This window comes from Eulemur rufifrons, chromosome 1, assembly GCF_041146395.1.
Source record: "Eulemur rufifrons isolate Redbay chromosome 1, OSU_ERuf_1, whole genome shotgun sequence".
In the NCBI taxonomy this organism is placed as follows: Eukaryota; Metazoa; Chordata; class Mammalia; order Primates; family Lemuridae; genus Eulemur; species Eulemur rufifrons.
The window spans coordinates 34,990,506-35,012,208 of record NC_090983.1 but is presented as its reverse complement, the minus strand read 5'-3'; the positions used below and the strand labels follow the sequence as shown (position 1 = coordinate 35,012,208).

General features: G+C 33.9%; 1 protein-coding gene and 1 pseudogene across 1 annotated transcript in view; both read right to left on the bottom strand.

The window, feature by feature from the left end:
• PGAP1 (post-GPI attachment to proteins inositol deacylase 1) overlaps positions 1–21,703 on the bottom strand; it is a 71,103-nt gene that overhangs the window by 26,202 nt on the left and 23,198 nt on the right. Inside the window, exons 5-13 of the mRNA XM_069468995.1 lie at positions 19,744–19,901; positions 17,023–17,075; positions 15,531–15,597; positions 11,784–11,889; positions 11,023–11,078; positions 7,979–8,062; positions 4,223–4,269; positions 3,787–3,838; positions 435–512 (exon numbers count right to left, since the gene is read on the bottom strand). Of these exons, the coding sequence (XP_069325096.1) occupies positions 435–512; positions 3,787–3,838; positions 4,223–4,269; positions 7,979–8,062; positions 11,023–11,078; positions 11,784–11,889; positions 15,531–15,597; positions 17,023–17,075; positions 19,744–19,901 (701 nt within the window). The remainder of the gene's footprint in view (positions 1–434; positions 513–3,786; positions 3,839–4,222; positions 4,270–7,978; positions 8,063–11,022; positions 11,079–11,783; positions 11,890–15,530; positions 15,598–17,022; positions 17,076–19,743; positions 19,902–21,703) is intronic.
• LOC138383859 (polyadenylate-binding protein-interacting protein 1 pseudogene) lies at positions 8,531–9,871 on the bottom strand (annotated as a pseudogene).

Here is a 21,703-nt window from a genome sequence, read left to right as displayed (position 1 = left end):
GCTATATTCTGATTTGGGTATATATATTTGGGTACTTCTTTTTCTCACTCTTCCTTCTGTTCTCAAATACACTTATCTCCCCTTACCCAACAACAGTATGTAGCTTTTTAAGAACAGGGTTCATGTCTTCCTCACTGGTGTGCCTCCTATAATTCTTGGAAGATAACTTTGTACATAAAGGGGTACCTAGTAATTAATAGATTTTGAAAGACTAATAGATAAACTGGAACCAGTTCTTACTTGGGTTTATTCTGCTTAGTTCAAGTTGGAGCAGATGATCCTAATAATTTAACAGTCTTAGATGGATCACCAAACTGGCCATTGTTTTAGATAAGCCCTGTGCAGAAGAACTCATTAAAAAAAAAAAACAAAACTTTAAAGTTTACCATGAGTATCCCCAAAACATTCTGATAATATCTTAATCCAAGTGTTACCTTAATTCCATGAATAGATGGTACATAAACAACAAGATGAGACAAAGATGGATAGTCTTGAAGTCTCAACGTCAGAGACTAAAAAGAAGATAAAGATAAAAAGCTACTTTTATTTCTTAGAATACATAGCACTTAATGCAGGTTAAAAGAAGAATAAACTACAAACACATTTCTTATTTAATTAATTATTTTAAAAAGCAGCTTTCAAATTTACATTCTACACTTCATAAAATGCTCATGTTTACATTTCCAGGTCAATAATCCTGCTGAAAGTCAAATTCCTAATAAGTATGTTAAATATGGACTGCCAAAAATATTCCTTGAAATATCCCTTCATGTAAAATAAATGTCATTTAAACACTAAATTTAATTACTTTATATAATTATTTCCAGATTTGGTATCTTTCTTTTTATAATGTGGCTCTTTGTTACATATAGCATTACAGTGTTATTTCCACATTTATTTTGGTAGTACATAACAAAGAGCATTCAATAGCTGATGAATGAATGGATGCTAAATATGATGAAAGATTTGCAATTTAATTTCAGATGGTTCTGATCTAGCCCAAGTAGTCAAGAGTTGCTGGCTAATGAGATATATTAACATCATCCCCTGGGATTTATTTAGTAAATGACAAAGACACAATATAGCTAAATAATGTGCGTTACCAAGTGAACAACTATTCTTTCTCAAAATGAAGACCAGATCCTATAGTCCATATTTTGAGGGATGAATTGGAAGAAGACTAGTCAATTTAATGAAAAGCCAAGCCAAAAAATAAGTTGTTAATTCAGTTTTGTTCTAGAAATAGATGTGGGGTAGGAGTAGTTATGTGTCGTAACAACATGCTTGCATTAAGAACTTTCTATGGACGTTAGCTTTCCCCGGTCTGCGCTGGAAGCAAGGACAGAGGTGCTGAAGTGAAAGAAGCATTGAGTGGTCCTTTAACAACCTGACCAGATTCATGTGATAGTGGTAGGAGTGCTTATTAAAGATAAACTCCTGGGTTCGCCCCAACGTAGCAAAGTCTCTGCAACAGACTCATATGTTCTAATGTAAATTAAGGGACCACATAAGCCACAACTACCGGCAGCTGAGACCCACCAGACAAATGGTAGATAGTATGAAAGGTAAATTAATTAGGAAGAACTTGGATATTCTGTGTAGTTATCTACTTTAATAACTTCTCAATATTTATTCTCAACAATGGCAAAGTGTTGAATTTATATACGCTATGATGAAGGGTTCCATCTATTTATTAATAGTTCAGTCAGTGGAAATGTCTAAAAGTGATAAAATTCTCATTTGACATTACTTTTCTTGAGATGATACTAACATGAATAAAACCTATAAAATTTTTTCACTTTAATCATCCCTTCAATTTCATGGCAAAATAATTTTATGTGTTGTTTATATAAATGGCTAACACATATTATATAAAATTTTCATTTTCATTATAATGGAAAAGTTTATTTATATTTAATAATTACAATCCTCTTAAACTGAGGTGAACACCTAAGATTGCAGAATGTTATAATCCCTGTTTTCTAACTTTCAGCATTCACCATAAAAAGCAAGCAGCTTAAATAGCTTATTCTCCTGCTATTTTAGCCAGCTGTTTCATATATTCAGAACAAACAACATAGGAACCTAGAACTTGATGAAGACATTGCTTAATCTTTGGAGATTAAAAAAATAATCTAAGGATTTTATACCTTTTAAAACATGGGAGCAAAGTACATTTTATCAGATTTTTTTTTTTTTTTTTTTTTTTTGAGACAGAGTCTCACTCTGTTGCCCTGGCTAGAGTGAGTGCCGTGGCGTCAGCCTAGCTCACAGCAACCTCAAACTCCTGGGCTCAAGCGATCCTCCTGCCTCAGCCTCCCGAGTAGCTGGGACTACAGGCATGCGCCACTATGCCCGGCTAATTTTTCTATATATATATTTTTAGTTGTCCATATAATTTCTTTCTATTTTTAGTAGAGACGGGGTCTCGCTCTTGCTCAGGCTGGTCTTGATCTCCTGACCTTGAGCGATCCACCCGCCTCGGCCTCCCAGAGTGCTAGGATTACAGGCGTGAGCCACCGCGCCCGGCCCATTTTATCAGATTTTTAATCATTTATTTCTTCCTAACTCTCAAATTATAGGCTGGAAAGAATATCCAAATTATTATAGAAATTCAAGGAAATACTTAATTTACCTTATGAATTATTGCTCAGTAAGCATACTCTAAAACTTTTGTTATTTGTTTTACTTCAGATGGAACCAGTGAGAGACCTTAAAAATATTCACAAGTCAACTTACTTTACTATGATATTTGTTTGATAAATACAAAGCCGTATGAATGAACGTGCACAATGTAAGACCGATCAAGGTAATGGGAAAAAATTGCAACCATTCCAAAGTCAAGTTAAGTAACTTGCAGTTACTCCTTCTGTCACCATTCCTCTCTGTCAGTCTAAGTTTCTCTGTGTTAGTTTAATATAGAGTTGACAATATGTACAAATAAATATAAATATTTATGAGCAAAATTAACTAACTTAGGGTTAATTGGGAGATGACTAGGACTGACCAGATGATTTCACTTTCAAGTCAATGAGTCTAGGATTCGTTATAAAAATATATTTTATTTTTAAAGTATAGATTTACTTGAAGAGTAAAAACTATCAGCCCTGGCATAATATTACCAGATATAATAAATATAATTTGGAAATTAGGACAGATATTTTCATCAAATTTTAGAATTATTTTGCTTTTCAACAACAGATTTTGAGACTATGCAAAACAGCCTTTTATAAATGACTTGCTGATCTACCAAAGTTGTGTAAGTAAATCACTAACAATTATTAAATAAATTCCTGCTGTGATTTATCACTCTGAAAGTACTAGATAAAGCTGTTATTCAAGTGCTTGACCACAAAGTGATCGTGACGTTCATATGCAAAATTACTTCATGTCTCTTTGAGGTGCCCACTTCCCAACTGCAGGCTCTTCCTCTCCAAATGAATTCTCAGTATACTATTCACCTTATATTTTAAGACAGACCATTCGAACATGCCCTCAAATTTAACTTTAAAAATCCATCCAGCTCTTTTGGTATGATGCTGTAACATAGAGATTTAGAGGATTGTTAATTTATAATTTTTAATCTCTGAAAGTAAAAAACAACCCACTAATTGTATGTTATGCCCTATCAAATGTATACTAAGAGAAAATATTTCTAAAATGTAGGTTAGCAAATCTCAAGTTTATTTAACACCTAGATAAATTAATAAAAGAGCATATTCTATAATGTCTACAGGCTCAAGTATTTTTTCACCTAAGTATTAAAATTCTAAAGCCATAATTTACCTTAATTGTTGGCAGCAGTTCAGCTTTCCATGATAAATCAACCCCTTGCCGGCTTTGAAATAAATATGAAAATATAATTAAAGGACAAATATATTGAAGCATTATAAATTATAAATAAGCTTCAGGGGAAAAAGAAACCATCTACAGACCGAGTAGAGAGAGTTATAAATGAACCAAAGTCTAATAAATCTAATCCCAAACACTCTGTCCACACAGTTTCCTTGGCAACAAAAAAATTTTCCTAACTACTTTCAATGTTTGTAAAAATTACTAGTATTCCTTTCCTTTTCATTTTAAATTTAATACTACAATTTAATACACAAGAGCATCAAAATTAGTATACGAATGTAAGAAGCTATTCTAGAAGTGTGATTTCTGACTATTGTTTATTTTGAGAAAAAAGAACAATGGAGTGCCATGGATTCAAAAGACTTACCACATAGAAGTGCTGTTTATGCAGCCAAAAATCCAACTATTTGTATCCTGTTTATTAATGACAAAACAAAACACACTAAATGTAGAAGATAATCATATAAAACAAGCATCTTCAACACTTTACTGTTAAGAGATAGGATGAATAGCAGCAAGAGAAACATAAAATAGCACCTTGTTATTGAGAAACATATCCAAGATGGTCTCAAAAGTTAAATAAATCAAGGACAGACCAAAAAAAAAAAGTCTAATATCAACATAGACTGGTAAGAAGTTAACCCAGAGCAGCAGTATGAGAAAGAGTGACCCAATGGGTATCTTTCTACAGCATATTGCCTAACCATTTCTAGTTGTTGAACCAAAACTTTCAAACAGTTCAATAATGTTCATACTTTAATTAGATGGTTACACAGTAAGTAACCTATATTTTAACAAATAGAATAATGAACAAGCAGAAGTAGACTTTTATACAAATAAAATACAGTGCCAAGCAATTAAAAATAACAACCTATGTACAGCTTTTTACTTTATCACTTGAGGTCCCATTTCGTTGCCAACAAATAACTTCTATACAACCAAGAATGTGTTTGAACTGAAGCACAATTCCAAGGGCTCAAAACTAAAGCTAGTTATTATTAATACTTTATCAGCACAGGATAGGAATGCTACAGAGACGACTGTTGGTATAACAAGATTCTATATTCAGTCTTAGACATATAAGAGCAGTGCAACCTAAGATCTGCACTCCAACTTTTAAGGAAGTAAGAAAAAAATGTTCCAAGATATGATGACACAACTACTGAAATCCTACCAGGACATAACAGAATGAGAAGTACTGCTCAGACGGCTACATAAATTTGTCCTTAGAATTATAGGTAGGGCAATTGAAGAAATCAATCCTTTTATTCAACTAATAGTTATAAAATCCATTCTAGGGCCAAGGAATTATACGGCAAGCCCTCAGGCAAAATGATCAGGCACACATAGTCTCTGCTCTCATTTAACTTAAGAAATTTTTCAAGAGTATAGAAAAGGAAGTTGATAGAAAATAAACAAAAAACAATATATTTCCCTGCAGACAAAATACTTGTATGTTCTGTATCAGTTACCTATGCTTCCCAGAATGTGACATTATAAATAAAGCAAGACAACAAAATGGATCTGCATAGCCCGGACAAAGAAAAGCTAGCAGCCTCTAAAGATCCAACCCACTGCTGTAATGGGTTTTTGTAGCTATTAATGGGACCTATCCTCAAAGGTAGCCCTCATTATGAAAACTGCCAATATCCCACACTACTTACTTCGATATATAGGGAATTCTGACTCAGTCATCACCATGCTGATATAACCTATCTGTCAAAAGAACAATATCAATTTATCTAGAAAACACTCCTAACTCAACTAATTACAAGAATTATATCCAAAGCCTTAGAAGAGGAATTGCGGACTAACTCCTAAACTATACCAGAAAAAAAAATGCTACTGATCAAAAATTTATAGTTGTCAGAAAATTCTACTTAGAGTAAAAAGTAATGCCTTTAACGGCTACTAAAATCATTAGGTAAAAGATTTACGAATTTTACAATGAATGGCTCATACTGATACCACTATGCCCATTGATGCCTGTATGTCACTAAAAGTGGGAAACCAGATATTATGTACCTCCTGATATGATGAAATAGGAGGTACACAGCTCTACTTATAAAACATTAACACCACAAAAAATTAATCTAAATCTAATCAAGATTCTAGCTCTAACTACCAGTTTACAGAAAACAGAGGGGACAGAAATATGTATTAAAAGCTACCACAAGAATACAATCAGCTAAACCCAGAATGTGGGAAATTCTGTAGAGCATATAATGTACTTTTTTGAACCACAGTGTCATGGGGGGAAAAGGGGAGGGGGCTATTATAAAAGAGACTTATGATCCATGAACCAGAGGCAATGCATATACTTTGTTTGGGTCTTGATTCAAACAAACTTAAAATTTAAGTGAACTGGGGAAAACTAAACATGGACTGGGTTGTTAAGGAATTAGTATTAATTTGGTTAGATGAAATAATAGTATTATGGTAATATGTAAAATCCTTATCTGATAGAAAAACATATCGAGGCATTTATAGATGAAATGATAAGATGCCTGGAATTTACTTTAAAGATGCTTCAATCAAAAAGGCAGAAACAGCCAGAACAGTGGCTCATGCCTGTAATCCCAGCACTTTTGGGAGGCTGAGGCAGGAAGATCACTTGAGGCCAGAAGTTTGAGACCAACCCGGGCAACACAGTGAGACCCAGTCTCTACAAAAAAAATTTTTTTTAATTAGCGGGGCATGGTGGGGCACACCTATAATTCCAGTTACTCAGGAGGCTGAGGCAGAAGGATCACTTGAGCCCAGAAGTCCAAGGTTGTAGTGAGCTATGACTGCATCACTGCACTCCACCCTGGCCAACAGAGTAAGATCCTATTTCTATTTAAAAAAAAAAAGAGGGAAGGAATAAATGACAGAATGTTGATAATTGTTAAAGCCATGTGTTGGTTACAGAAGAATTCATTATTGTATTTTCTCTCTGCTTTTATATATTCTTGAAAACTTCTATAATAAAAATTGAAAAGATTTTTAAAAAGTCACATGACTTTATGCTAGTTAATATCCATGGATGTTAAATGCAGAAAAAGGATCTTCCAAACAGCCAGATAGATAATTTGCTCTGAGCAGGCATTTTTCTCCATATATTACTAACATTCTGATTTGAAATTCAGTATTGAGTGTAGATATTCTAAGCCATTGCTCTCAGGGCCAGATTCTCCCAGGATAAAGTGCCCATCCAGATTTTAGACTGAGAGATGCTAGTCTCTGTGAAAGATGCAAAACTTTGGAAATTCCAGTAAAATGTTATATTCATTAGCACCTAGGCCACACTGCCTGCCTACCATCTTTTAAAAAGACTTTACTGTACATAACATGGCAGCCACCAAAGTATATCTACCACCAAAGTGATATACTAGATCTTGGTTCTCAAAAAAAAAAAAAGTTACCTAACAAAAAGCAGAAGAAGGAATTTAAATTATAAAAGATGCAAATATAAAGTGAAGACTCTTGAGACATGCCAAAAAAAAAAAAAATTCAGAATGTAGGAAAAATAACCTAAATTGGGAAAAATTTCTCAAAGGAAGAAATGTTGATAATTCATGGAAGTATTACTTAACCACTCATTCCTACTATTATACCAAAAGCATACTATAGCACTTTTTATTTAACAATGTCCAACATAGTATTTATTAAAAGAAACACAAATAAAATCATTACTCTGATGCAGTAAGTCTAGATAACATTGTAACAGTTACTTTATTATCTTAGAGAATATTTATAAAACTATTCTCTAAGTTTTAGTATGGAAGCCAATAGAAAAATGATTCACTTTATTGCTTAAATATATCTATTCTTTATAGTACTAGTAGAATTTTAGAATTAAAAGAGTTTTGTACTCATTTCCTTCATCCTGAACATAGTAAAAATTAAGCAGCAAAACAGGGTGGATTCTAAACTAGAATCAAAGGTATAATTTAATAGTGTATTATCAGTTATATAAAAATTTTGATTAATATTTTTCAATCAAAACACTATTCCAGATATTTTTCAACTACTTAGATTTAATAATAATAGTTCATAACTCAGTCTACTATTAGATATTAGAATTTGAAAAATATACAATAGTTAGCCTTTAGGTTTACATAAAATATACCAATTATCTTACCAGCATAGTGCTCTGACAATAAACATGAGTGTAGATTTTTCTATGATTTGCAAGAGGAAATGTAAAATATATCTTATCAGATTCCTAAAAAAAGAAAAAACACTCAATATAGCTATAAGAGTAGATAATTTCATCATTCAAAAATCCACATAAAACAAATGAGTAATTATCCTAATTCTATCATTCTTGCCGTTGTTGAGAACCAATACTCTATGAGTGGAAGGAAGAAGACACAGAGGTTAAGATAGATTAGGTATAAACTTTGCAGTCCTGAATTTATTCTGGAAGTATCAGTATGAATGTCTGTTTTGTTTTGTTTTTGTTTTTTTTTTGTTTGTTTTTTTATTTCAAAATCGATTTTATTGCAGCCAAAACAGTGGAATTAACTGTACATAATAAACTATTTTATATATATATATATACACACACACATTAAGTTATAGGGAATAAAGTTTATTTTGGCAGATAGTGTTAAACAAAATTAAAGTTGCATACATTAGTAACATAACTCAACATCCTTAATTTGGTATAAGTGTGACACACTTTCTTGCTTTCCTGTGTTCTGCTAAATCACTGTACCCTAAACTGCTTTATAAAACTGATATGCTGAAATTTAACTTTACTGTTTTCGCTTACGCTCTGATTCCAAACAAAACTTTTCATAAGCTTCTTCTATCTCTGGGTCCATCTCATCATCAATATCATCCAAGTATGGATCACCAGCCCCTGATAAATCTGTTCCATTTTCTTCATAATCTGGAAAAAAGTCCTCTCTTTCAAGTAATTCTTGATACTTCTCTTGGTAATCTGGATCAGCTGCAGTGAAAGGAACACCATCAGATGTATAAAATGCTGGTTCATTCATGAAGTAGTTAGGATCATTTTCAGGTGTTGCTTCTCTGTATGTTGAAGTTGCATGAACTCTAACCCAGTTACTGGACCGGAGTTCTACAAGCTTCAGGAGCATCTGTTTTACATCTCTGCTGCAGTTTGCATCTAGGACAACATTTTCAATTCTCTGAATAATTTCTTGCATATCAGTCTTTCCTTTCTCTTTCCAGGCATCTTCCAAAACTGACCCTGTCAACTTCAGTAATTTTACTGCGCAAATTAAGTTGTCATCCACAGGATTAGAAAAGAGGGCATTCAGCAACTCTCAAAGACCAACCTGAAGAATATCTGCTCTTGTAACCTGTCCATTTGTTCCCTTGATCTCCAGGTTAAGATAAAGCTCTCCCAGAAAGAGCACAAATGCATGAAATCGTTTTCGAGTAACTTCATCCCCTTTTGCGGCTTGATCTTTAACTTCCTATTCAGTCTGACATCTTTGAAGTAGCAATTGGCGGAAGTTGCCACTCTGTGGGCTAATTGTCAGATGATGGGACAGGTAATTACACAGGCGAACTCCCATGTAAGAGAAATTTGGGATAGATGTGGCCTGTTGATAGATGAGTTCCACAAGTTCTTGCAAAGCATCATCTGTTGCAACCCAACCATTCAGTGTCTCTGCAAACTGTTCAATTTCAGTTTCAAAGCTGCCAGGCTGTTCTGTAAGATGATTCAAAAAATCTTGAACATATTCTGATACAGTGGGATAATCCTCACAACCATCCTCATAGGATTCTGTATAATTAGAAGAATATCCTGATGGGTAAAATTCGGGGGCATTCACAGACAGCTTAGACATCAATACAGGAGCTACAACCACCTGGGGTTTAGCCATTGCTAACTCCGAGTTCTGCTGTGGGATTTTATCCTGTGAACTAGATGGAGCTCTCAGGGGCCTCGTTTGCTCTGGGGCCCGATCGAAACCGTCCGACATGCTCTTCTTCCTCCTCCTCCTCCAGGGGCCGCTGCCGCTGCGCTCGGGATAGGACGCGGAGGTAAGGCGCCGCGGGCTGGCTTTAACCGCTGTTTTTTTTAATTGTGTTTTTTGGCCTTTTAGTTAAAATACATTTCTAGGCCACTGAAAAGGCCTAGAAATCCCAACCCAGCAGCCATAAACATTTCTAATGTCAGATTATGGTTTTAAAATGCCATGTCTCAAATTAAAGGAATAGTTCCTTAGAGAAATAGCTGATTCAAGGTCTGGTGCAGGAAATGTACAAAATGAGCTGAAGTATCTTGTCATACTGTGACAAGACAGTGAGGAAACTACTAAAGGCAACAAAGAGCTTTATCAGTAAGACTCAGAAGCCAAACTTTAAAAGTGCTTCACTGGTCAAACATAGAACAATTTTAGCATCAATGGGTTGAAACTCAAATATATTTAAGTCCATGAGTTCATAATAATACTGGGAAGAAACCTCTAATGGTCACTAATGGAGGAAGCTTGTGAATCAACTCACTATTCTGATAACCAGTAGATATACGATTAAAGATCCAAAAAATTATCATTCTTTTCCTTTATGATTTGATCCACTTTTGACAAATTTAGTAGGTGAGAGGAAACTTTTCTATATAGTATTCCAGTTAATAAATGAAGAAGGAACAGTAAAATTAAAGTATCATTATTTTTGCATCCTCCTAAATGAATTGACTCCATGCATTCTTTATCAACAGCTGCTAACATCACAAAAAGGAGTCTAGCAAAAACAAAAACAAAACAAAAATCTGAATCTGAATAAGCATCTAGATCCAACTACTAACTCATAGGGAAAGAATAGGTAAAGGAGTATGTTGAATGACAACAGGAATAAAGTCAGCAAAATCATGACTGTTTTTTCAACAAATAAATTACAAGGGAAAAAAGGGTAGCAAAAGTATTATAGATTAAAGAGGAATAAGAGACATATCAATTAATAACAATGTATAGGCCTTGTTTGGATCCTGATTTAAACAAATTGAAAAACAAAACAGAAAAAAAGATAAATTTCTGATAAAACTGTAAAACTGAATACTGACTAGATACTTATTATTAAAGAAGAATTATTAAATTATGGGAAAATTGTATAGTTACCTTTTTTAAAGAGTCTTTACTTTTTAAAGGTAATACTAAAATGTTTCTTAAAAAAGTAAAAGAAATACATTGTTGGAATACTTACATTATAAGCCACATAGGTCCATTTGGATACTTTTACTGGAACCCACATAGATGTTCCTTAAGGTAAAGGAAATTAATTTATTTGCTCTGTTTTGTTTTTATATTAAATATTTTCTTTCTTTTTAAAATTTTCTGGTGAAATACTTCTCAATTGAAATAAAGACATGGTAACCTGAACATTGGCGTGAAAACAGAAAATCTAGTAACATATTTTCTATATGCTCATTACCACTAGCATTCATATCAGGTAAAGTATTATAAATCTATTTAGTGTCTTTAACTCTAGAAATTATCAACAGAAGGAAATAAATATTTCATTTCCCAAACAAGACATATAATTAAGTAGGGTTTAAGAGGTATAATTTGCTTTATTTAAAAGCAAAATTTGCCAGCAAAAGATATGCTGGTAATCCAAAAGGAGAAAAAAATAACTGATAATTGAGAAAATGAAAGGACTCAAGAATGATATAGAACTTACTTTATGTGACTCTCAGGAGAATAGAGACATTTAACAAAAAATTTTCTATTTGTGTCATGTTATTTTCAGGACAAAATTTTTATCAGTAACATCTAAGTTGCTTTTCTTCTTTGTTACCTTTCTAATCAAGAACTACATCAGCACCAGCACCACTATAGGGTAATTAATAATATATAATAGGATCAGTATACCTCAAAGTATCACAGTTTTCAGTTTGTCTGCTAATAACAAATTTACCTAAAAATAGTGAAAACTTCCACATAAAATGTGTCATTACCACCAACCTGTTAAGTCAGAAATTATAGCTGGATTTTCCTCAAAATGTTTTGCAGGATGTCTTATAAAGTGGTGAGTCAAAACTGACAATTTCTTCTTGGAATTTTGAGTTATCTAGAAAGAACATTGATACATTCTGTATCATTTTATTATCTACTGTAATATTTCAATGAAATATTGTTTCAAGTCATAATGATAAGAGTCAACATTTCTTTACTCAGCCGGGCACTGTTCTGAGCACTGAACATGTTATTAACTTATTTAGTAATCACAAGAATCTAAGAGATAATAACCTTTTTATCTGCATTTTAAATATGAAGAAACTAAAGCACAGAGAAACTAAGGAACTTGCCCGAAGTCACACAGCTATTATGAGTCTGGGCTGGGATCCAAACCCAGGCATTCTGGCTCTAGAATCTATGCTTTAATTGCTATGCAACAGTGCCTCTCAAGTAATAGTTAAGAGTAAAACATTATAAAGAGGTACAGAATCAGAACAGAACTTAAGAGATTCTCTGGTCTAGTGATTCCAACACATTAGTTTCCAAACTCAAGCCAGTGCTGATCCCACAACAAAAAATACACTGATCACTAGAGAAAATGTAAATTGCCAGCTGTTCTTCCCTGGAACTACTCTCTTCTATTGTCCTTCTGCTTTTTTTTTTTTTTAATAGCCTAGCACAAAAAGTTGGCAACTTTTTATCAGTCCCTCCCTAAAAAAAAAAAAAAAGGTACTAGCAAAAAAATCCATCTGGAATCTACCACTATTCAACTTGCTAATTTAATGAAGCCTTGACAGGAAAGTTATTTTCTTGGCAAAAACACAGGGAGATAATGACAAAGAAATGACAGTGAGGACTGGGTCTACTGAACATTTCCGATTGTTAGGAAGTTACCCAGCATTTGCTTGAACATTTATAATTTGCTACTTTGTAAGACAGTACATTCCAATTTGTAAGACAGAATATTCCAGGAGAACCGTCTACCCTTTTCAGGGCAAATATTTGACTCCTCATTACTCTGACATATTAGATTAGAGAACAGTCCTTCAAAAATTGGAAGACTTTTATTATATCCCCTATCCAAATAAAACAATTCTTCTGTAAGTTAAATGACTTCAAATATATCAACTATGTATTTATTTATTTGCCCAAATTCACAGAGCTATCAACTGTGTTTCATGGAACTCTTTTAGTCCCTTCATCATCCTGATTACCTCCTCTGGATAAAGTTTATTGATGTCCCCTTTAAAACATTGTACACAAAATATAGTTCTGTATATATGGTGCAAGTAGAGTGGAGGACAGTGGAACTTTCATATTCATTCATGCAAATGAATCTCTATACTTCAATTAACTCGGTCTCATAGTACATTAGTTTAAATTTTTTAATTAGCCTCATCTGTTTGTAATCAATTAAAAGCCATAAGTCCATTTACCAAAACTTTAATTAAACCAGGATTCTACCATCCTTACTCACTTTCTAGGCAATCTGTCCGTTCACAAGATTGTAGATATGACTTTTATGCTGATAACCAACAAAAATTACTCTGTAATTCTTATTTCTGCCTTAGCACCATGTTTGGGACTAATTAGGCTTTGAGTTATAGTTTCCCTACATGTATGTTCTGCTTTCCTCCTAGACTATATGCTTCTTGAGAGTTAATAATCACACTTTAAGTTTTTATTTTCTAGTATTTAGTGAAGTCAATTATATATAATGAGTTTGTTGAATAGAACTCAGTTTCATAAATAGTATTGTATTTTTTTTTAAGTGTCAGGGTCTCACTTTGTCACCCAGGCTGGAGTGCAGTGGTATGATCATAGCTCACTGTAACCTCAGACTCCTGGGCTCAGGCAGTCCTCCTGGCCTCAGCCTCCTGAGTAGCTGGGACTACAGGCATGCACTATCATACCCAGCTAATTTTTTTATTCTTTTGTAGAGATGGGATCTTGCTTGTTGCCCAGGCTAGTCTCAACCTCCTGGTCTCAAGTGATCTTCCAGTCTCGGCCTCCCAAAGTGCTAGAATTATAGGTGTGAGCCACTGCACCTGGCAACAGTATTGTATTTTGATCCGTAGCAGTATAGTTATCACAGATTTCTCATTTGCCTCTTAAAATGTATCAGTAAAATATTTAGGCATTCAGAATTCTAATTTATTACATACTAGTATTATTAGAGTTCTTTTCTCATCTTAGGAGAATTAATGGAAAAACATGATTTTATTTCCTAAAATTAGTTTTATGCCCAATTTTTTAGGATTATACCTCTCTGAGGTACTCCTGTTCTTTACTGGTTAGAGTAAGGTTTTTCCTAAACCTACGAAATGTCAGTTCAAGTAAAAACTGGTCTTGCAATTTTAATTGATTCTATTACTGTATCTAGTTGCACACTCTCACATATACTTAAAACTTTTGCCACAGTTAAGCCTCAGAGTTAAAACAATGTTGATAAACCAAAAAATGTTTGTGTTCCATGACCAACTCACAATGTCAACTCCATAAAGCTTATTTACTTCAATAAATATGCTAACTTAATATGGAATCTTGTGGAATAAAGTGTGGTAAAACACAAAATGATTTAGATCTTCAGGAGAGAGATAAGTATCTATGATTCTAATAGTGGTTATATACAAGCTTTCTGAAGAGTTAAGGAAAAAATAGAGACACTTCTCCCTACCCCTCAAGAGAATACCCTACAGGGGAAAGGTTCTTTCCCCAATAAGGGAAGTATTATCTAGAGACCTATTAAGAAAGAGGCCACCCTTACTGGCCTCTCAAAGAATTGGAGCCTTCAGGGGAAAGACTCCAAAAATACCTGCAATACTTTCCCATAATGAAAAAAGATTACCTAAAAAATAAGGAATTTTTTTCCTCCAAAAGGAGAAGCCAGAGCCATGATTCTGAAACCTATTTCCATGGAACAAGATGATCTGAGGTGAAAGGCTAAGATGAGTAATGGCAATTTGTTCCCAACTCATAGAAAAGAAAATTTAAAGTTAAAGGATTGAACTCTCTGAATTTCACTGAAATTCTTGATACCTGCTACTATTTATCTGCTAGCAGACAAGAAAGAGATGAAAGAGTAATGTGATGTTCTGTAAAGGATACTATGATTTCCATATGCTATGCTAATTGAACTTGGAAAATCACTAGTTTGAAGAGTATACTGTGAAATCTCATTACAGAGAAGGCTCAACTTATAGAAGTACATAATTTAAGTTCTAGTGAATTTGGTATACTCAATAAATGGACATATTTTGATCTTCTCAGAAAGTAAAGATATGTTTTTAAAAACATGGCTCAAAAATGCCTAATAAACTTGGGAAGCTGAGGTGGGAGGATCACTTGAGCCCAGGAATTTGAGTCCAGCCTGGGCAGCATAGCAAGATCCCATCTCTTTAAAAAATGTCCACTAAGATATATATGATGATGTTTATAATTTATTACTAGGGAAAAAATTACAAAATAGCTTGTAAGAAGTATTTTCCTTAAGTTAAAAAAAGTTAGAAGGATATATATCAAACTTTACACAGGGAAGGGAAAAACAGGGGGAAAATTTAAGGTCGTTTCACTTTTTTATTTTCATTGCATTTTATGAACCAAAAAGATATTTCTATTTTGGAACTAATTAAAATGATATAAGGTATTGGCTATTATTTTCATCAAAATAAAAAGAAAGGCAATAAATCCATAATTTCTGTAACAAAAGCAAAATTACTTTATTGAAACAATTTTTAGTTTAAAAATACATACTTGTTTAGTATCAGCATCAATAAGATCAAAGAAGGCTCGAACTGTAGTCAACTGCAATTGTTTACACCTAAAAAACAAAGTGTTACAAATGAAACTTTTTAAAAACATGCTTTTGATCCAAACATGTACAATTCTACTGTTTAATGGAATACCTGGGTTTCTTTTAATGCTGTAAACTCAAGAAGTATTTAACAAATCATTCTTTTTTTTTATTTTTTTTTATTTTTTTTTATTTCTTTTTTTTTTTTAATTTAATTTTACAGAATCAAAGAGTCTAACAGTATATCTTGTTAGATACAGTATGTCCTCATAATGTATACATTATTTCTTGTACAATGATATGAAATAATATGGGAAATATTCATGATAAATTATTAAGTGAACAGTGCAAGTTAAAAACAGCAGTTTCATATTTTTTTTCCCCACCCCGCCTTTCCCGAGTCAGCACCTTCAAGTGTTACCACTCCCCAAACGGTGCGCAATGCACTCATTGTGTAGGCATACCCCCATCCCCTCCCCCACCCCCCACCTCAGTCTGATGTCCAATTGGTGTCGTTCCCAGATTTGTATTTAGGTGATGATCAGGGAAACCAATTTTCTGGTGAGTACATGTGATGCTTGTTTTTCCATTCTTGGGATACTTCACTTAATATAATGGGTTCCAACTCTCTCCAGGAGAACCATAGAGATGTCGTATCTTCATCATTCCTTATAGCTGAGTAATATTCCATGGTACACATATACCACAGTTTACTAATCCAATCATGTATTGATGGGCAAACAAATCATTCTTATTAAATATATATCTTAAAGCTGAAACCTATAAAAATAAATCAAATTAAATCTTCCTGGATGTTTTGACAGAACTGTCAGGGTCCTTCTGGCTTCTCTAAATCTCCTCACCTACCCTAGCTACAGACATATATCTACCCCATCTTGATATGCCTGAACTGTTGTGGTTCTTGCAGACACTACTGCTTATGTTGTCAGAGAAAGATCAAAAGAAATCTTTAAGCCAAAACATATAGAGATAAATACTAGGGTCTGCCTATTTCTTGACCCATATTCTTATTTTTAAATTTATATTCAGGATAAATCTAATTCCTACTTGGTCTCCCACGTGCTGCTCCCTAGAATAGGCACTACTGCATTAAGTAGTATGGTCATTGGCCAGGAACTCAGAAAGTCCTACTACAGGTGCATTTGATTTTGACAAGTAGGACAAACTCTAAAACTTTGGTATTTGACATTAGCTTCATTTGAGACTGATGCTACTGGTTCTTCAGGAGATAATTTTATAAGTTGTCAAAGGAACCTTGGTCAAAACAAGACAAGAACAAAGGTTAGAGTTCTAAGCTCTTAAGTTAATCTTTCTCCCATAGCATTATTTATTACGAATAAAGTTCTAAGAAAGCTAACAAACCAATCACTGCATTGATGTGAAAAAAAGACCACAACAAATCACCAAAATGTTGGACATGTATTAACTTACCACACAATGGAGAGGTGATCTGTTGAAACCCAGGTCTTCGGCACTGCTGAACTCTAAAAGAAAAAAAATTCAAACTTAAGAAAAGCACACTTGTTATTCTCCAAAAGGTTTAAAATTCTTATAAGCTTATTCAGAAACACATTAGTTTCACTCTATTATGATATGTAGACATTTTAAAATGATATATTTTTATAAAAGGTCATCCAAATATATTAAGATGTTTCCTGCATGAAATAACATAATTCTCCCTAAATGTAATTACTGGTTAGTCAAGCTTAAATTTTCCTGTAAAAATTATTAAAGCATCCACAGACTCTTTAATGAAGTTTAATATCTAACTTTTTAATTACTTTTATGAAAGGCTGAGTTCAAGATTCTTTAAATTAATCATAGTTTACATATAAGTTAAAATAAATATTTTGGTAATTTTAGTTTTGACTAAATTACCACTTGATAGATTGTAAGATGTTACTTCTATATTAGTGGTGTACCTGAGAAATTCCTAGGCCTAGGGCGATTTTTCAAAATAAATATGCCTGATCACAATTCCAAAACTACGAAATCAGACTCTCACAAGTGGGGTCCAGGCTTACTATTTTGAAAAGAATCCCTACATGATTCGGATGTATAGTACTGGTTAGAGACATAAGGGCAAAAGGCTCCTAAAAACTATTAGCTATTTGCAGAAGGCTTCCTAACAATGGCACAGCACCCTTCACAATTAGAAATTCCTTTTCACACCAGGTAATGATCTCTCTATGAATTTTATCTTACACATAATAGGGGCTCATTAAGTAAACCTTACTTTGTTTTTCATAGCCTCTCTCTCTGCACCATCAAAGACACAACAAGCTGCTATCACCAGAACTGTTAACACAAAATGGAGACCAACAGCACAGGAGCAAGAAAATTTAGAAGTCTAAAATGCCTCTTTCATAAATGAACTGGAAAAAAAAAAAAAAGGTATATATAACATCTAAGGAGTCATTCTCACCTCTGTGCTCTGTAAATAATAATATGTCTTTGGGTCCCAGGTTCTGAAGTGGGAAGAATCTATAGCTTATTTGGTGAATTTATAAGCACTTGATGTATTTAGAAATTACTGCTGACAGCTTACTAAAAAATTAGACAGTATTATTACAGTAGTTTAGCCAACCCTAACAATACAATTATGGTCTCTAACTTATATGATTTCTTGAGTCTCAATGGATGTAAATTTAAGTCATTTAAGTCTTCTTGAGATAATCATTCAAAAGTTGTTACTTCTTAATAACTTTTTTAAAAGTGAATATACATGTAGATATACTAAAGACTGTAGACTATCTAGGGGCTAAAACAAATAAAACTCAGGTTATATAATAGCAAGTTTTGAGAACGTTCCATAAAATATTTTCCTCAGAGATAGAGAAATCAGAACTACAAGCTGTTTTGAAGGCAACATGTTATCAAATGGATTAGAAAAAATAGGGAAATACACATACACACACACACACACACAACACACACACAAAGAGGATTAAAAAGATCAAAATTCTTTAAAAGATAAGCTTCAGGTTGTGGTATCAATACAGCATCATGCTCCAAAGTACAGGAAATAAGTCATATCCAATTTTATATGACAAAATCATCTGTGTTAACTAAAAAGTTGACATTCAGCTTTTTGAGGACTTCTAGTAAATATCTGTCAAAAATATTCAAAACCAAATAACAAGATTCATACCACCAATAATGAAATTTGATAGATTTACTAATTTAGTTCCAAAGCTAATCTGGCTATAACTCAATTCCTCTAGTTATAAGAAAATGGTGGGTAATAGCGAATGGCTTAATAATTTTTGTTGTATGTATGGCAAGTATTCAGTAAATATCTATTTAATGAATGAACAGCAATCTAAGGTGGGGCAACAGTAGATGAGATAAACAAAGGAGTATCTATGAAGAGAACCAATTATGGCACAGTGACTTTCTAGAGCTATCTCCTAAAAAACAAAAGGAATGGGCAGACCACATTCTATGGATTTTCTCTTTAGAAAATAAGTTGCGTTTGGAGATGATGTATATACTGAGTTAAGAACATCTTAACTAAAGACTTCAAGGTAAAATATACAAAAAAGAAGTCCTATAATGAAATTTGAACTCACTTTACATAGGTTAAGTATCCCAGTTAAAGACTAAATACTTGATATTCTAACAGGGAAGAATAAATAGCAAATTAATTAACCAGGCTTCTATTTATACTTATACTATCAAAGCTAATCATTTTATTTTAAAATTGGTAAACCTTCATCCAAGTTTAGCATTCAAGAGTATGTGGTTATGTTTGATATACTACTGCTATCGTATATAATGTAACAATCAGATGTAACTCGATTCCCTTGGACTTCAGTCCACACTTTCTGACAGCTACAACTCTATTTGATGGACAGGCTCTTATTTTGGACAAGAAACAATTATTCCTCATAAATAAGAGTAATTTTCACCACGTTTCTAAGATCCTTTCTACTTTCTATGGACAAAAGCATCCATGACTCTGCCTTCCCAACACATTCATATTCATTCATTCATAGTATGTTTCACTCTCTTTCTCTCTCTCACACACACACAGGCACACACAGCAGCCCTACACCACCAATTCAGCATTCACTACCGATATTATTTCTTCTTTCATGTTCCACGGTGTCTATTACATTATTATTTCAGTATAATCTTAAAAAAGATTACCACAACAGATAAGGCACTGGTATGATGGCTTAATTTTGGTAGAAAAGTCAGTCCTGAACGAACTTGGTAATCCCGGAATCCTCCAGCTACAGAAAGTGTGGTTAAATTTATGTTTCGAGCATTTAGAATCCAATAGTTGTTTACAGTCATATAAAAATCTGGTAGGGAACAAAAAAGAGATGTTAAAAAGGAGTACTCACTTCCTGCAACAACAAGATATTGGTACAGTTATACTAATATTTTAACTAAATTTTTGCTTAAGTCATCTGCTCTACAAACTATGTATTATTCATATTTCCCTATTTTGAGTAAAAGCAGTATCTTTACACATTCCTCCTTCCCCGTTAAAGTACAAATACTAAGAGCTACTACAGGCATCAATAAAGAAAAAAGATATCCAAATTTTACTAGCTTTGACAAGTCCATATGCAAACATATCTCTACATTCCACAAGGATGATGCTCGCTCATGAGCCACGCAGTATAGCAAGGAGAGAAAACTCTCAAATTCTTCTAAAGAGAAGAATTTACTATGCCAAAGAATTGCAGACATTTGTGGTATTGGTTTCATGGTGTATTGTGTATGTTTGAACCCGTCAAATTGTATACATTAAATATGTAAAGTTTTTTGTGTATCAATTACCCTCAATAAAGTGGTTTGTTAAAAAAAAAAAAAAAAAAAAAAAAAGAGCTATAGATTCCTCCGTATCATGGTAGTGTCCCTGCTTATAAGGGCTTAGCAACTTTCTACTGTGACCAACCACACCACACAAAATACTATTTAAATTCTTACAATACAATCTATCAGGACAATACCAGTGATATTAGTCTTAGGACTAGGCTGCTGTGGAAAGTCTCAGGTTAGGATTCTACTCATTTAGTGTAATAAGCAGTTCAGAGGGAAGAAGAAACTTGCAGACAATTTTTCAGCTCTTCTATGTAATGTGAGAAAATTTTAGTGTCAAAGATTATTAAATTGAGGCCAAGGCTGGGGAGTTCTTATTTCTTTTTCTGATTATCAAAACTTGGCCAGGGGTGGTGGCTCATGCCTGTAGTCCTAGCTCTTTGGGAGGCTGAGACAGGAGGATTGTTTGAGCCCAGGAGTTTGAGGCTGTAGTGAGCTACAATGATGCCACTGTACTCTAGTACTTTAACCCAGGCAACAGAGCAAGACCCTGTTTCACAAAAAAAAAACTTACTGCATTTTTATCCTGGCATGTGGTCCCACTCAGGGCTTCAAACATTTGGTACACCAAGCTCCTCCCATTAAAGATCTCAGCAATATTTACTGAGATTGCCACCAAGCCAATCCAATCCTAACATCTGGAGGGACTGGTATACGAGAACCAATGCAGCACACTACCATGTCTAAATACTTAAAAGTAAAAAATCCAGCTAACAAACTGTTAAATATATATTGTCCCTGCCTATCTTGACAAATATATCACTGAAATAAACCGGAAGGCCAGGTTCAAATTAAGAATTCTCAGACACCTCAGAGCTGGACATTGGATTGTGGCAGCACACGAAGAGCAGATCTCTGGGCCATTATTATTCTATCCTCCTTCTCTTCCCATCCCAATTCCATTTTGCATCATAAGCCCTGTCTGTACTTCCTGCAGAGGTACCCCATGGCTACAACTCAAGTTTAGGATTGTACAAACTTTCCCTTAGGAGGACAGAGCCAGGTAAGAGACCCACAGAGGTCCTGGAGGGGCATATGGGCAAAAAGTCTGGAGGCCTAGTTATCTGGATGACGGTCTAGAAGTAAAGGCATGAGCTCTAAGTGGGGAAGCTTAGCGTGTATACTTCTTACCCTACAGGGAAGGACAGGTCCAGGGCAAGGCCCTCTGTAGTGCAGAGCCCAGTGCAGGGCCACCTCCCTCCTATTTAGGGTATTTCCACCAAATAGATACAGAGAATCTACTTCTGGAGGTCTTATGGATCTCTGTCTCTCAAAA